This window comes from Amborella trichopoda, chromosome 9, assembly GCF_054954075.1.
Source record: "Amborella trichopoda isolate Santa Cruz 75 chromosome 9, AtrichopodaSantaCruz75HAP2 v2.0, whole genome shotgun sequence".
Classification (NCBI taxonomy): domain Eukaryota; kingdom Viridiplantae; phylum Streptophyta; class Magnoliopsida; order Amborellales; family Amborellaceae; genus Amborella; species Amborella trichopoda.
The window spans coordinates 47,334,434-47,351,565 of record NC_142344.1 but is presented as its reverse complement, the minus strand read 5'-3'; the positions used below and the strand labels follow the sequence as shown (position 1 = coordinate 47,351,565).

The following is a 17,132-nucleotide window of genomic DNA, read 5'->3' as shown; positions in this document are numbered from 1 at the left end:
AAATTTTTTTGAATTTGTATTAGAATACACGGCTAGACCACTAAAATCAGCCGAAACTAGATAAGCTAGAGGCCGGTTCTAATTTGACCGGCCGGTTCTGAGTTGAACCGCCAAGTTTGCGAATGCTGCTTTCCAATCTTTGCCGAAATGATAAAAAAAAGCATTACAAACAAATCTCTTATTTTCTGAATTTTATAAAAAAATTTGAATTTCTTTTAAAATACCTTGCCAGACCACTAAAACAGGCCAAAATCAGATTGGGTAGAAGTTCGCAAACTATATCAAAGTGATACCAAATTGGACCCCTACAAGGTGGGCTTGCTATTACTCATGAAACGCATGCAAAGGGGCCATTCATCACTCATAAAACGCATGAAAACATCTCTCTCTCTCTCTCTCTCTCTCTCTCTCTCTCTCTCTCTCTCTCTCTCTCTCTCTCTCTCTCTCTCTCTCTCTCTCTCTCTCTCTCTCTCTCTCTCTCTCTCTCTCTCTCTCTCTCTCTCTCTCTCTCTCTCTCTCTCTCTCTCTCTCTCTCTCTCTCTCTCTCTCTCTCTCTCTCTCTCTCTCTCTCTCTCTCTCTCTCTCTCTCTCTCTCTCTCTCTCTCTCTCTCTCTCTCTCTCTCTCTCTCTCTCTCTCTCTCTCTCTCTCTCTCTCTCTCTCTCTCTCTCTCTCTCAATGCTTGTGTTCCATCTATGTGTCATAAGTGATATCATGCAAAAAAATTTCGGTCTCTCTCAATGCTTGTGTTCCATCTATGTGTCATAAGTGATATCATGCAAAAAAATTTCGGTAATTCAGTGGAAGGATTCGAACTTGGAGAAAAAATGTTGCCAAAAAACTTTATGCTCCCGGAGGAGCATATGTCCATATACTCCCTCAGATAAAACCCAACTTAAGAGTAATTTTGGGCCCCTGAAATTTGGGGATGCCCTTTTAAACCTATGGATCAATCTCAAAGAAAGAAATTTCCTAATATCACTCTCTATGCACTTGAAAAATAACATGTTATAAGATTGCACATAGAAAATTTAAATTTTCTTTTCAAAATAATCATCAAGTAATTTTTAAGTGATTCCTAAAATTTCAGACTTAAAAAGTCTTCTCAAGTAGGTCTTCTAACCGGAATAAAAATAAACTATGTGACGCAAATAAAAATTGGGTTCTTTTAATTTCTTTTATTTTTATATTTTCTGAATTTTAAAAAAAGTATTATTTGGATTTTTAGTTTGATATACTTGGTTTTAGCATGGCCGTGATTTATTCCATGGCTAATGGGATGTGTTAAAAAAATACGTAGAGGAGCCACGTCATTTTTAGATGGTGTTTCTTAAATCCAAGGAGATAATGAACTGAGAGAGATTTATGGGTTAGAGAGAGACTTCCTAGGGATAAAGTTTAATTTTTTATTTTTTATTTTTATTTTATTATTCCTTGTAATTTGTATTTAAAGGGAAGTGTTAAAAGCGGACTCTTCCCTTATAAACTTAGAGAGAGAATATATTCTATCAACATTTATTTTCATTTTTGTGTTTTTAGTTTATTATTTTTCTCTCTACATCAGAGCTCTTAGGCAAACTCCCCCACCGGCTTTCCAAAACAACTCTACTCCTCATGGTTTCGCAAGCTGATATAGATGCCATGGTGACCCACAATCTCAAGAGTAAGATCCCAAGCATGTAAGGGGCGCCGTTTTACCAAAAGCCATACCCCTCGTAAATCGACCAGGTGACTTTTCCCCCGTAGATAACATAATATACGTGCTCATTATTGCAATTTTTTAAAAAAAGGAGTTAATACAATCACATTTGAATATTCGAGAATTTTTGGCTTTTTACACTCCAAAAAGCCAAGAACACCATAAAGGGCAATTTAGGAAAGTTTATTTTTCCCCACATTTTCTTGGCACGAATCTGGCATATTGCCTCCTAGTTAAGGTTTTCAGTTTGGATTTCTAAGGGACACTTGGGACCCAACTCTCATTTATAGCCATTATTTACATTCAAATATTTAAAAGTTGATACTTCATATCTTAACCTTTGAACTGCTCAAGATATAAAGTGCACAACAAATACATTGACTCTAGATGTTTACTCTAAGACCTAGGAGAGATTCCTTGTGTCTATTTTTCAAAGTTTTTATGTAAATTAATGCGATCACAAAGCCAAATTAATAAACATTCTCAAGGCCTTGGGACTTTTTGTTGGCTTGCCTCTCCTTATTCTTGTTTTGGTTAGTAATAACCAAAAGCCCCTAACTTTCCAAATAGGTCAGAATTGTAGACATGGCTAGTTGGCAACTAGTGGAAAGTATGCAATAGTTCATTGTTCATAAACTTAAGGAAAAGTGTTTGGTGAGTCGGCCGACTCACTATTCTTGTGCAGTCTCCCTATAAAATATATCTCAAAAATGTATTTTCGATTCAAACTTTTAGAGTTCAATATTCTCAACCGTGACAATGATCTAAATTTAAAATTTTTCTTTTTTTAAAAAAATATAAATATTTTTTTTTTAATTATTTTCTTCACCGTCCATCTTAACCTTATATAATCATTCCTGATTAGCGCTATACATAAGATATTGACTCAACTTTGAGTGACTTTGCAGAGGTTATTTGTATGGTTTTCGGGAATCCCTTGCTTGCGAAACTAAGAATTTTAAATATTGGGATCCCATCAAATATCGTAAACATAGTTAGCTAGGAGCGAAATATATGAATACGATAATAAAAGAAGTGTCAGAAATAAAACAAACACAAAAAATACCTTATAACCACACAAAATTTAAGTTCTTAACAAGTAGAAATCCAATATCTCAATGAGTTTTGAGTAAGAGATATACCTCTCTTTAAACATGGGTAACAACCTTACCGGTCTTCTCTTCTAAAAAGGATCCACCATCAAACACACACCAAATCTATCTCAGATTGAAAGAAAAGACATAACTTTGAGTATTGACAAGCAAACAAGAGTGGAGCATGCTTGAGAGGCTGACACAAGAGAACATTTTTATCAATTAAACTAATTTAAATGCAATATAAGTTAATTATCGACTGTATATCAAAGCCGACAAGGCTCTAATGATAATGATGATAATCAAATGTATATCAAAAGATAAAAACTAAATTAGCTGAAGAACTTAAAGATTATATAAGTCAGCAGCCCAGCCCAGATTGAAGGAGAATGTTGACTTAGAGATTGAGAGCAGCATACAAATTTTGCCCATATTTATTTTTTTTCTTTTTTTTGGGAGCACCTAAATGCGCAAATCTTAGGGTCCATAAGGCTACTTTTTACAGAAAATTTTTTTTTGTAAGTAATTCTTACCATTAGTTTATGGATCATGGGCTTAAAAAATATCTTTCCTAGTTAAAAAATTAGTTATTTTTTGGGTAATTTAGTGGAGAAGACAGGCAAGGTGCTAGTGGAGTAGTGTCAACAAAAATAAAAATTACAACATGGTGACGAGAGTGAGGGGTACTACAACATAGTGATTAGAGTGTTAATCGAACATGTGCATGTATCATATTTGGTAATCAAGGAGGGCAAAAAAGTTCCCTTTAAGTGCTGAAAATGGGACCAAAAAAAAAAACGAGGTCAATTGTTTGCATTGCCAATTTTCTTTTCAAATGCTTTTCATGAGAGAAGTGAACTTCAGTTTCCATTGGGGAAATAAATTGCCCAAAAAATCCCATTTTTTGGACCATTTATTACTTCGAAAATGTAACACAAGTATTCAAAAACCTTTTACCTTTTTCATCAAGTAGGGATCTGGCTTGAAATTTGAAGCTTATGTGCCTCTCATTGGACCGATATGCAAAAAATACCCAAAAACAATTTATTCAAATGAAATAAAATGACCAACATACTTAAATGTTCATAACCAACTACTCGAATTTCTGCCTGGCAGATTTCAGAATTATTTTTTTCAATTTTATTTTCAGCTTCAAGTGCTAAGAGGTTCAAATGAAAAAAAGCTTATGGTGGATACCTAGGCACCCAGAGACGAGAAAGGGCGTAGTAAGCGACGAAATGCTTTGAAGAGTTGAAAATAAGCATAAATTTGAAAATTCCTAAATGGGCAGGAGCTGTTGACATTGTGCACAGTTAAAACTTTGTAGAGCGAAATCCTTGGTGAATGATAAATCCTCCCCAAGCATTCCAGAATTGCATTGCATAAGATCTTGACTGACATTGAATTCGCATGGATTCATCGTCATCCCTTTGCCTATAATGTATAAAGTGTCAACCTTAAATAATCGTCCATAATGGTCTAAAAATGTATTTTGCCATTAATTGAAAGATCTAGCTGTGCTGGAACTTCCTTTTTAAATAGACATTTGAGGTGACACCATATATATAAACTTTTTAAAGGGAATGGGAAACTTATCGGGGGCACGAACCTCATCCTTAATCTTATTTTTGCGCAGACACCTAATTATTGTTATTATTATTAGAGTGACGATCCTATGAGTCCCTGCCACACCTTGGGTGGGATGCCTAGAGATCACTATAAAATCCACTTCTCAATCTCAAATTGAGATTAGGCTTTACTAGGTAACCCACTCCAAAGCAGGTTACCAGTGACTTAATAAAGCAATCCCAACCTTTTTTTTTCAAGAGAGAGAGAATGTGTGTAGTAGTATAGAGAGTTTTGAAAAAAAAAGGGTTGGGATTGCTTTATTAAGTCGCCGGTTACCCAGTAAGCGATGTATTCGAAAGCATGCCGGGTAATCTCTCTCTCCCTCTTTTATTCGTATGAGCACCACCCTCTCTCTCTCTCTCTCTCTACCCTGTAACCATTGATTTCCTCTCTCTATCTCTCAATGACTCTCTCCCTCTCTACAACCTTGGACCCCCTTCTCTCCGATATCTCCCTTCATAAGCCTGCAACCAAATCTTCATGCGATAAGCTCTCAAAACCTTTAGCATACATTCAAAATCCCCAAATATTTACTTCTCTCCAATCAAATCCCCAAAATTCTCTTAAAAACCCATAAAAAATCTCACAAAAGATCTCAAATCTCTTCCTCCATTGATCTCTTTAAACCCGCAACATACCACCAAAACCCTAAAATCAAGTGCTCTCCATTAAAAAATCCCAAAGGACCGATAATGAAAACCCTCTAGGAATCTCTAATGAAAAGGTAGATTGGATAATAGAGAGTTGCAGATTTAAAAAAATTGAGCTTCATCGAACAACAGAGAGTTGCAGATTCAAGAAGAGGTGATAGGAGAAGAGAGAAGCGGGAGTTAGAGAAAGAAAGTACATGTTAGATGGGGATACTTTCTGTGAGAAAACCTCCTTCAAACATGATATTAGAGAGAAAAATCTTGTGCCCCAATTTTGGAGAAAAACCCTTCAAAACATCTTTTGAAGAGAAAAAGCATTTCAATATTCATTATCATTATCATTATTATTGGTTTAAGTGATTTAAAATTTACATTTTTAAACCGCCCAAACACTTAGTTATTATTATTGGCTTTAAGTGGTTTAAAGGTTGCATTTTTAAACCGCCCAAACACTCAGCTTTGTGTGTTTAGGTTGTTTGAAAGTCGAGACTTCAAAAAAATAAAACACTACAAAATTTTCGATCTACCTCACCCTAAAATGTCCATACTTAAATACCGAAAACTTAATTTGTGTTTGTATGTAAATTTTCCCTCTATTAAATCATAATAAATGGCAAAAGGCCAGGAAACCATTGATCTTACTACTAGTTACAAGGAAATTTATTTCACATCTCCCGGAAGCTCAGGTGTCAGATTTGAACTTGTCGTGGTGCGGCAATGTGGACACCTTAACTAATCAAAGCCCAAACCCAAGCCCAAATCCTCTTAACATGAGGATAGAGGCTTTATACAATTATATATTTGCTTCAAAGAAAAAATAAAATCCAGTGCCGAGTCTCCTAGAAATGAAATTGTTCAGATCCTCAGTACTTTTAACCACATCAATTATCATGTTCACTTTTGTGTGTGTGTATTTGTTTGTGTGTGTGAAAGAGAGAGTGAGAGAGAGAGAGAGAGAGAGAGGGGTCAGATATTCAGTATCGCATCGGCAAATCTCATAGCATAAAATTGATTCAGCTCTTTTGACCTTCAAATACGAGAATTCTTATTGTACCCACCACGTAAATTGAGGTTCAGAATCAACCAAAAAAAAAACACATATTAAGCAGTCTTCCCACAAAAATCTACAGGAACCTTGACTAGTTACGCTGACCACAAGCGCAAGCTTCAAATTCATTAGGATCAATACCAATACAGAGATGAACAGCTTCACAAGCTTTATTTCATCCAATCCTGAAGACTCTTCTCTACTATCCACATTCACCACGGGATGAGAACAGGTAAAAGATATAAATGGTCCATAAAAATGAATACAACAGAATACAATTAACTAATTTGTGAAATACCAACCTCACAAGGACATGCAATGAAGTCTTATTCAGCTCTGGATTGGCCAGCTCGGGATGAGAGAATGATGCCCACAATGAGACCATAGAGGGCAAGTGCTTCAGCAAAAATGAGAATGAGAATCATCCCAACAAAGAGCTTTGGCTGCTGAGCATTGGCCCTGCAAAATAGACACCAGTGTTAGCTTGCTAGCACACGAGCGCGTGCACACACACACACACACACACAGGTGCTGTGACGCCGCCAGACTAATCATGTATTCTCAAATACTATGTGCACACTCCAAAACTAAATTCCTAGATTTCCTTTTCCCTTTCGGTGAATTTCAGATTTACTAATGAATCTAACTTTGGAATTTTAAGAAACCTATTGGATATTGAACCTATCCACTTCTGTCTTGATTGTGTGGCCAAATGCCTGACAATCAGGTAAACTCTTAGGCATTATACATCAACTCTCACTAAGCAACCCATCATCATGTTCAGACTTCAAGAAACCATCACTCAACTCTCCCCATTGACTGCTATGTCACGATTTCGGAATTGTAGTGTTAGCTGTCAACTTCGACACTCGAAGCAGGTCATCCACTCTAAAACCATGGAACTCCTAACTGCCAAGACACGAGATAAATGAATGTTCAATCATTAGCTCTTAACTGAAATCCTTGTAGCCTGGATTGTTTCTTATATATGCTCCAGAAGGGATACATTCCAAAGTAACCAACTTGCCATCACCCAGTCAATTGCCAAAACATTTAGAAAATCCATTCTTTCATAGAGTCGATCAAAACGAGAGGTTGCCCATTCCCTTCAAAAGTTCAAACTAGAGTTGGAAATAACGAGTTGGGCCGACTAGTCGGTCATGGCACAAGCCGTTAGTCAGACCAACTCCGACTTAGTCACAGCCAATTAGTGCCAAGTTTTATACTGGAAAAAACAAATGGGGGTAAAAAGTCCCCAAAAAATTATAAGAAAATTGTAAAAAATGTTTAAATTTTATATGTATTTTTTTTTTATATTATCACATAAAAATCAATGTTTGAAAAGTCGCAGACTTCTAAAAAATCGGCCAACTAACTCGGACTAGGGCACTGACCGAGCCCGAGTAGGCTCGATTTCATAGGCCATGTATTGTGGCATTCCCCTACAATGCACTAATCAGTTGATTTACTATACAAATTGGCCCATTTATACACTAATCAGCCGATTTGTATACTAATCAATGGATGTCTGCGATGTTGTGGTACAGGTGTGTAAAGAGTTTTCTACAGCTCGAACATGGACTTTGCAAGCCTCTACTCGCTTTTTTCAAGTGTTTTAAGCTCCATTATTGAAACTTTTTCTCTTCCCAATTCTGGAAAGAGATGTGAAGAGAATCTCCATCATGTAGATGGAGATTTTTGTGCTGTAAGGGGTCTATAAGACCCCTAAGCTTTGTGCAGCAATAATAGACCCACTCTCTCTCTCCCCCCCGCACAGTGAGTCTCTCTCTATATGGGTTGGGCAAGGTGCCTCTCTCTCTCTCTCTCTCTCTCTCTCTCTCTCTCTCTCTCTCTATTGGGTTCAAAGTCTCGATGGCTATGGCCTAAGAACTTCAATGTAGTATTCCTACTTGGCAATTAGGTATTGCTGTTGTCCTACAGACTCCACCAGGCTTCATGACGATTTTTGCCCTTGTCAACTCTGATAGCGAAACTCAAGAAAATCTTGAACCTCATCATCGATCTTACTACTTTTGAGCAATGTTTTTTATTATTGTATAATATGAAATCTCCTTCAATTACTAGTCCACTGAAAAAGTATTGCTTCAAGTGCCTAAAATTTTGTCCGGAACCCATTTATGCTTATAATATTTTTTTGATTCACTTATTTTATGCGACTATAAAAAAACAACACACACAAAATTTAAACAATTTTACAATTTTCTCATAATTTTTTTGGGATTTTTTAGCCCCCTTTTTTTCAATATAAAACTTGGTACTAATCAGCTAACTTTACGGCTCATGCCATGACCTACTAGTCGAACTGACTAGTTCTTTCCAACACTGTATAAAATAAGTGAAATAAACAAAATATTATAGGCAAGTATAAATGGGTTCTAGATAAAATTTATAGGCTGCTGAAACAATATTTTTTCTGTGTAGTAATCAAAGGAGATTATATATTGCATAATAGTAAAAAACACTACTCAAAAGTAGTAAGATCGAAGATGGGGTTAAGGATTTTCTTGAATTTCATTATGAAGATTGACAGGAGGAAAAATTGTCATGAAGCCCAATGGAGTCTGTAGAGCAGCAATAGTACCTCCTTGCCAAGTAAGAATACTACCCTATGAAGTTTCGAGGCCATAGTCACCTAGACTTTAAACTCAGGAGAGAGAGAGAGAGGTTGGGGCTCTTTGCCCCAACACAAGAGAGAGAAAGACTCATTGTGCCGGGAGAGGGGGGAGAGAGAGAGAGAGAGAGAGAGAAAGAGAGAGAGAGAGCTGGCCTGCAGCTGGTACACAGTGCTTGGGAGTCTTATAGGCCCCCTACGGTACAAAAATCTCGATCTACATGATGGAGATTCTCTTTACATCTCTTCCCAGCATTGGGAAGAGAAAAAACCTCAACAATGGAGCTCAAAACAGTTGAAAAAAGAGAGTAGAGGCTTGCAAAATCCATATTCAACTTGCGAAATGCTATTTACACTCATGTACTACAACAATATAGAAATCCACCAATTTTTGAATAAATCACCGATTAATGTACAAATTGGCCAATTAGTATATAAAATGGCCGATTTGTACAGTAAATCAGTCGATTAGTGCACTGTAGGGGAATGCCACGATACATGGCCTATGAAATTGTGCCTACTCGGGCTTGGCCAGTGTTCGAGTCTGAGTTAGTCGGCCGATTTTTTAGAAGTCGACCGACTTTTCAAACATTGGTTCAAACAAGCTGCGAAAAAATATGGGGTTTGAATTCTTCTGTTTTGGAAGAGGTTTGTGGTGAGGATCTCGATTCTCAACAAGGTAGAAAACTAAGTGAAAGGAATGACACAAGGCAAAGAAGAAGCCCAATATAATGCAAACAACCTTTTTCTTTTTATCTTCAATTTTTTTTTTTAATCTCCACTAAGGACTTATATGGAACAATTTGACAAAGGAACCTGTACCACTTCCACATCCTCTTGTGAAGCCCACTGATTGGGATGAAAACCCTTCCAAGACCCCAACAAAAGTTCCAACTCCTCCATTGTTAAAGCCCTCATGTTACTTCTTAATCATGGGGGCTAAATCATCATGTTCTTGCACGATTCCTATCATTTTGTCCCCGTGTTTCTGGCTAGAGCCAAAGGCAAGCGAGACAAGAAACTGGGTGTAGACGCACAGCCCATCAATCATGAATCCAAAATCTAGCTCTAATCTTGTGCTGAACCCTGAACGTAATGAAGGTTTTAAAACTTCGCCACCATGGAATAACTTCTTCTCCACAAAACTGAGACATTGTACCCAAGACCCTAACAACCCATTCATCTGTAATTCTTTATTGACCATACTTACCCTACACAACTTTAGATCATAAATTCCTAACCAATTTTACCAGCGCGGAACCTTAGAAATAGATTCGAGAAGGGCCACAAGATGCATGCATCTCTCAGGGAAGAAGGCAAAATAATTATGTTTCCCATTCATCTCAAAGTGACCCCATATCAGGGCCATCTTTACCAAAAGCAACACAACATGCTGTAACCAGCACAAGTTTAGGTTATATGCCAAGAGGGTCAGGCCTGTGCACGTTTAGATTATATACAATGGGCGCATTACATGAAAAAAAATTAATAGAACATTCAACAATGCAAGAAAGAACAGTTAAAATACAGAAAATGACAACTCCACCATATTCATTCCGTAACACTCCACTTAAAATTAGAGTGCGAGTATCAAAAAACATATGTTTGTTCACTAAGAATTTATTGCATGACATCAACAAATCATAGCTTATATGAACAAGTCTTGTAGGATAAGCTAGGAAAAAGACATGTCAAGTGCAGAAAAGAGGCAATTTACAGAACATGAATAGACTGATACAAAGGAGCAGGTGATTGCCCCCAATCTCAAAACTAATATCCCTATCATGATTCTTATTTTTTTTTATGATTCTTAGACTCTACTTTGTTTTTTTTGGATCAGTTGGATTCTTAGACCATACCTCAATGAGAAATTCATCAAACCCAATCCCCATAGATGAACTATTTAACATGTCAACCATATTTTCTCCAAATTATAAAAATCCCTCAAAGGACATGTCAGTAATGAGTTAAAATTGTGTTGGTTTAGCCCCTCCTACAAAATCAAAGTAGCTTCTCAAAAGATTATATGCTCCAGTGCGAGAAAAATGTACCTTTTCTTCCTTGGGTAAAACCCAAACTAGGAGTATCATTCAGGACAGCAAATTATGGGGATGTGACTTACTCAACGTAGCAACCAAACTTACAAAGAAAATTTCAATACACACCACAGAACTGCACAAGTAAACCCAAGGATCACACATAGACTGTCCAGTTTTTGGAACGTCGGGCCTACAAGTTTAGGTACTGATTCATTTTCTTTTCCTTTTTAATACACTAATCTGGTAATTCTAAAGTGGTAACTAAAATTTCAGTTAAAAAAACTCTCGAGCATGTCATTTACTCGGGGGGAGGAATATTGGTACAATACCTCATGTACGTGGTTTTGATGAAAACCACTTTGCTTTTAATGGAGAGGCAACATTAGAAATTGCACATCCAACAAATTTTAAGCCCTTATGCTGGGTACCTTGATGGGCTTTTAAGCTTTTTGAAATAGGGCAAATGGGAGTATGGTTTGAGAAATTTCCCATAAAAAATAAACAAACCAATTCTTGTAAACAGAAAAAGCAAACCAACGAATGCAAGCAAGAAACGGATGCGCTACCGCACAAGAGCTTTTGCGCTAGCGCGCTCTTCCGTTGCTTGGTTCTCGCATCGCATCGCACACTTCTCAAACTTGTGCTTTTATGTGTTGTGTTGCAAATAAAGCCCTCTTTTGGGCTTTGACAAGACCTAGCTACCACTGGCAAAGCAAGAGCAAAAAGCCCAGCCATTTTACCACCAAAAAAAAAAAAATTAAGTTCCTTTCAAGTGGTCCATCCCCCCATAAACCATCAAATAAATCCTTTCGTACAAATCCCCACCCTCTTTGTTTCGCCAAATTTGTCCTTTGCAATTCCCTTCATTCACTTGAAGTCCTAAGCCCCCTTCTTCGTTATTTCTACACCCAATCTCTGTGTTCTCAAACCCCAATCTCCCCATAATAAGATGTTACACTCTACCTAGTGTATACAGGAGAAGGTTTGTGAAAATTCTCAATACCATATATGGAGAGAGAGCGAAAGAAACATTGATGGTAAATTCTAGGTTTTTTTAGCTCAATTGAACAATGTAAAATCTAGGGTGTTTTTTAGATTAAATAGAATGCCACTGGAATTCGAGGGTCTTTCCAGCTTCAATTGAATCACACTGCAAGTTCTAGGGTTTGCTAAAGATCAGTTGAATAATGCATTTCCTGAGACACTTTAAAGGCTCGACCAAACAAGTAGCATGAGTAAGAAGAACATGGCACCATTTGATTTTTTTTTTAAAATCTGTTAAGGCATATGGCACTAGTTGATTCTCAGTAAGAAATGGTGTTTTTCCCGAGTTTTTAGAAGTACCTAGTCATTAGAGAATGACAGGATCCTCCATGAAGAAGGATAGGATCTGCAGGTTGAGGACCATGAAGGCAATGGAAAACTTGCAAAATACAATTGAGAAGGCCAAGGTCCAGTTCAATGGGGGTATGTTTGGGCTCTCTTTTCTTTCTTGTTGAGTAAGTGAAGGCCTCTCTCTCTCTCTCTCTCTCTCTCTCTCTCTCTACAAGCAAGTCTCCATCCCGCTTGGGTTTTTGGGAAACCGCTTTGGTCTCGCTCCCATTCTCTATATGGCTCTCTGTAAAGATTGGTCATCCATGGAACGTCATAATCACTTTAGTTTGGGCCTGTTTGGGCATTTCTCCATATCATTAGAGAATTTGGGTTACATTGTTAGGTATCTTTTACTCTGGTTTTAGTTTAAATCATGCAACTCATATTCTATAAATTGCACCCATTCTGGATCTGGTTTTTCCCTACAATTCACGGTTTCTGGAGCTAGTAAGAATTCTAGAGAGAACTTCATTGCTAACACCTTTGCCACAGGGATTTGGGATACCAAGAAATTAGGGGAGAGAGGCAGTGAAGTAGGAGGGGGGGAGGGGGGAGAGAGAGAGAGAGAGAGAGAGAGAGAGAGAGAGAGGGAAGGTAGGAGAGAGAAATTGGGTTGTCAAGAATGCAGAGATGGGTTAGAAAGAAAGTACAAAGAGCCATACGACTTGGAGGAAATAAAGGGCATTGAGAAGGAAAGACTCAAAGAGAAAACAAGAGAAAGGTGTGGGGGTTTGTATGGAAGAGGCTATTTGGGGGGTTTAAAGGGGAATAGGCTGCTTGAAATGAATTTAAGCCTTTCCAACCAACCTAGAATAGAAACTTAGAAAGAAATGATCAAATCCTCATCATAGCAGGCTCAACTTGATTATTTAAGAAATCAACCAAAAAATTTGATTTTGCTACCAAATACAAAACTCTATTTTCCAGAATTTTCTTCAAGTGTTTTTGATAAATGGCAAAAATATAATTAACCACAGAAAGCAAAAGAGACAACTCCAAATATGGGACATGGGGCAATCATATTGCACAAAAGATGGATGGGTGCCCTATCAAGGATCCGCCCCAGAGTTCCATCCCCACACACCCTACCCTTCCCAAACATCTTGTGCCTACCGAGAAGCTTTGATATTGCTTAGTTACCCCGCAACCCCTTCTTTAACTCTAACATGCTCAGACCATATAAAGCAGTCAACATGGGATCCCTCTTAAGATTCATTTCCACATATCCAGGGCAGCCAACCAGCCAGGGCCAGCCCACAGCACCACCAAACTACCCACTAACCTCGCTTCAGGCTGTATTCGGCCCCACGCTAATGCCCATGGAGCAGGACTGGGCCAGGCATACCATGCCCAATAAAATTTTTAGCCGAACCCAGGCCAAGGCAAGCCCAGCTCGGAGGCAGCTCTTTCAATACCCTATATACTGTAGTGCATATAAAATTATCAATTTATAGATAGTAATACAATAATTACTATAGTCCATACTTTCTCTCACAGATCTATATCTGCAGCTCTCGCATCTCTGCAATTCTCTCTCACTGATCTATATCTGCAGCTCTCGCATCTCTGCAATTCTCTCTCACTGATCTATATCTGCAGCATCAATTTTCACCAAGCAAGCTAAGTAAACCGTACAACCATACTTTTTTTTTTCCTATTAAAACATGATATATCTTCCCAATATATGGCACTCATTACTATTGTTTTAGGGTTCAAAAATGTATTTCCAAGATTGTATATTTGTTTATATACTTTGGGATTGTGAGTAAACGGATTACAGGAATATATGACAATTTAAATAAGGATAATAGTTGTTAGAGCTTTCAAATACATCTCTCGCTCCCTCCCTCTAGTTATTATTGAAGGAACGGGATTATACAATAGTATTCCACATATTGGTGTGTGCATCAGCGAGAATCGGAGAGAGACAGAGAGAGAGAGAGAGGTTTCCTTTTGATAAGTCCAATTTTGTGATGGTAGTATTTAAGTTTGCTGGACTATCCGTGCATTGGCGTGTTGCTCGGATCATATTTGAAAGTCAAGATTTCTTCCTCTTTTTTTTTTCTTTTTTTTTTATATGTTAAACAGTGGGAATGGAGAGTGGGAAGTTATTTTGAGACATCCACCTCCCTAAGAACTCCATCAGGAATTGGTAAGTTACTTATAGTCGTTTCCTAGAATTTAGAGAGAGAGAGAGAGAGAGAGAGAGAGATCTATATACACTTTGTCTATAAAAAAAAAATTACAAGAGTATGTATACAAGCTGTTTATACACACTATGTACACATACGAAGTGTACATATAAATGCTTTATAAAGGCATCGCCCAATCACACCTGATTCATATCTGGGAAGGGCTGGGCCTCAATATATAGTTTGGGCCAGGCCCATGTACAACACCCATATCCTAATACGGTAAACGCCACCAGGGTCCTATAACTTGATGAATTTCACGACTCTTTAAAAAGCTTCATGATGTATTTAATCTAGTTCTCAGTATCTGGTTCCTACTCCAATGCCCTTATGATCTCTCCAAAACCACAGATGACCATTAACTCTCGTTTCATTAGTATCCACAGTATACGTATTAGTTTCTGCACTTTACTCTCAAAATATTGAACATGAGTACTTAACTTAAAGTAACAAAGGCCCACCACTCATCGTCTTATATAGTTCCAAAATCCCTAGATCAATGCATTCTGTTTACTTGGGTTACCACTAACAGGATATATGTAACAGAGTGTGAAACAACAAGTTTGGCCAGTCAATCTAGTTTGTAGTTTCCTTCTTTTTTTTCTCCTTGTAAGTTGGTAACTTTAATTTTCAGCATGGAAAATATTCACAATGTAATTCCCAAAAACATTTTCTTGATACCAAAATCCATTGATAAAACAACAATTCCATTTAACCCAGTTTAAAGAAATTAGGGGCAAGCTAACATTGCCACAAGTTTCAAGGTTCTGATTTTTTAAAAACCAATCCAAATTTGTAAAAGTGGTTTAGATTTTTTTTATAATGTCTTTCAAACCCAATTTTAATAAGTCTTGACAAGTTCCCTCACTGAAGTTAAATTAAAAACTTTTTTAACCACACTGAAAACACAGCACTTCTAATGGTTGGCAATAGAAGTAGTATTCATTGTATTACTTCATCAATAGTAATGAATCCAATACAGTATTTACTGTATCAAATAGTTTTTCCTTTTAAAAGATAACAATGAATAGAACGGAAACCGGTTACACCTAGTCGTTCCATTAGGAACAATTAAACATAATAGACATGTTCAGAAGGGGGAGAAGAGAAAAGGAATTGAAAATAAAACTGCGATGTGTTATGTCCAGCTAACACAATGATAATTGAGGAAAAAATCGTGCTATATAATCACCAAAAGCAATTAAATTTTAGGAATTTTAATAATTTATCCACAGATCAAAATCCCAAAATCATTCTTTCACTTAAACTACCAGACTACCATATGTTTCTTTATAAAAAGAGCTATCCCTGCACAATAAAAATAAAAACACCTTCTCCTCAAAAAATCATGAGTCCATTGTTATGCAGTTAAAAATCTGTAAACATCACACATTCACAAGCTGAAGTTTTTAGACTACAAAAAAAGATACCTGACTATCTAATCAGCAATTCACCTGCCCTAAGTTTATATGAATATGTTGGTCTTCAATAAATATACACACATCTACAATGAAAACTATACTAAATGCCTAGAACTACAGAATTTACACAGAGAATGAGAGTGAAGATCTATGCAGAGAATGAGAGTAAAGATAGCATCACAGTGAAAAATCAGCCAAACAACACAGTAAACCATAAAAAAAACAAAAAAAAAAGGAACTTAATACGCTCAAAATAAGCCCATAGACCATACAATCAACATTCAGATCACCCCAAAACAGTACATATACAATGAAACCAAACATTATGAAAAAGTAAAAAAAAGAAAGAGGTAAAACCATGATTCGATCATAGATAAAATAAATAAATAAAAGTAAAAATAAATGAATAAGTACCTGACTCCAGCATCACCAACTACACCAATGGCCATACCAGCCGAAAGGCCAGCAAGACCACAGGCCAAACCAGAAGATAGATGAGCATAACCATCAAACAGATAGTAAGGTTTAGCCTTGGGATTGATCCCTGTACTGATAATCACTGCGATGATCAAGCCATAGATACCAAGAACACCAGCCATGACCACTGGTACAATGGATTTCATCACAAGCTCAGGCCTCATCACACCCATGGATGCCACTCCTACGCCACTCTTAGCAGTACCATAAGCGGCCCCCATGCCTGAAACCAGTGCCCTAGACTCCATTTAAACCAAGGAATTTTGCAAAGATAATGGAGACAACAGAGAAAGGAACTTACAAGAGAAAATTAAACTTGAACCACAGCCCTAAATCTACAACACCATGGATTTTTCGAGAGAGAAACAAACACTTACAGGAGAAAACTAGGGCAGCCGCCGCTCCAAGGAAGCCAAAGAAGGGGGCAGTCTCATCGCCACTGAATGAAACCATTTTTAGGGCTTGCAGGTTGAGATCTAGTGGGAGAAAGTGAGATCTGGTGACACCAGCTGCAATGGCGAAGGGTCTCTTTCTCTCTCTAGAAAGCGCACACACGCTCTCTCTGTGCCTTCGCTTCTTCGTCCCAGGGAAAAGGCCGCACAGCAAGTCGCGGCTGCGTGTTGTTATATGTGCCCCCACAAAATTCTTCAATTGTGGTGCGGAGCTACAAGGAGGAAATATCCAAAATGACCCTAAATTTTTAATATACAAAATGATCCTTGCCAAAATTCTTCAATTGTGTGCGTTGGGAGGTATAAGCAAAGGAAATATCCAATATGACCTAAATTTAAATATGCAAAATTACCCTAAATTTATTGTAAATGCCATTGAAGCTCTCCCACTTTTTTTCTTTTTCTTTTTTTTGTAAAGAGAGAAACT

General features: G+C 37.4%; 1 protein-coding gene across 3 annotated transcripts; it reads right to left on the bottom strand.

Annotated features, from left to right (window-relative positions):
* Positions 1-6,090: 6,090 nt before the first annotated feature.
* On the bottom strand, positions 6,091-16,827 carry AVA-P1 (ATPase, F0/V0 complex, subunit C protein). Of its 3 annotated transcripts, none has more exons than XM_011628926.3 (4): positions 16,631-16,827; positions 16,191-16,476; positions 6,421-6,577; positions 6,091-6,320 (listed from the first exon to the last, which is right to left on the bottom strand). In XM_011628926.3, the coding sequence occupies exons 1-3, from the start codon at positions 16,704-16,706 to the stop codon at positions 6,445-6,447; spliced, it is 495 nt and encodes a 164-aa protein (XP_011627228.1). In that variant the 5' UTR covers positions 16,707-16,827; the 3' UTR covers positions 6,091-6,320; positions 6,421-6,444. The 3 variants fall into 3 exon arrangements, with proteins under 3 accessions (XP_011627228.1, XP_020529484.1, XP_006854856.1); XM_020673825.2 differs by having other exon boundaries at positions 6,091-6,317; XM_006854794.4 differs by having other exon boundaries at positions 6,091-6,577.
* Positions 16,828-17,132: the final 305 nt, after the last annotated feature.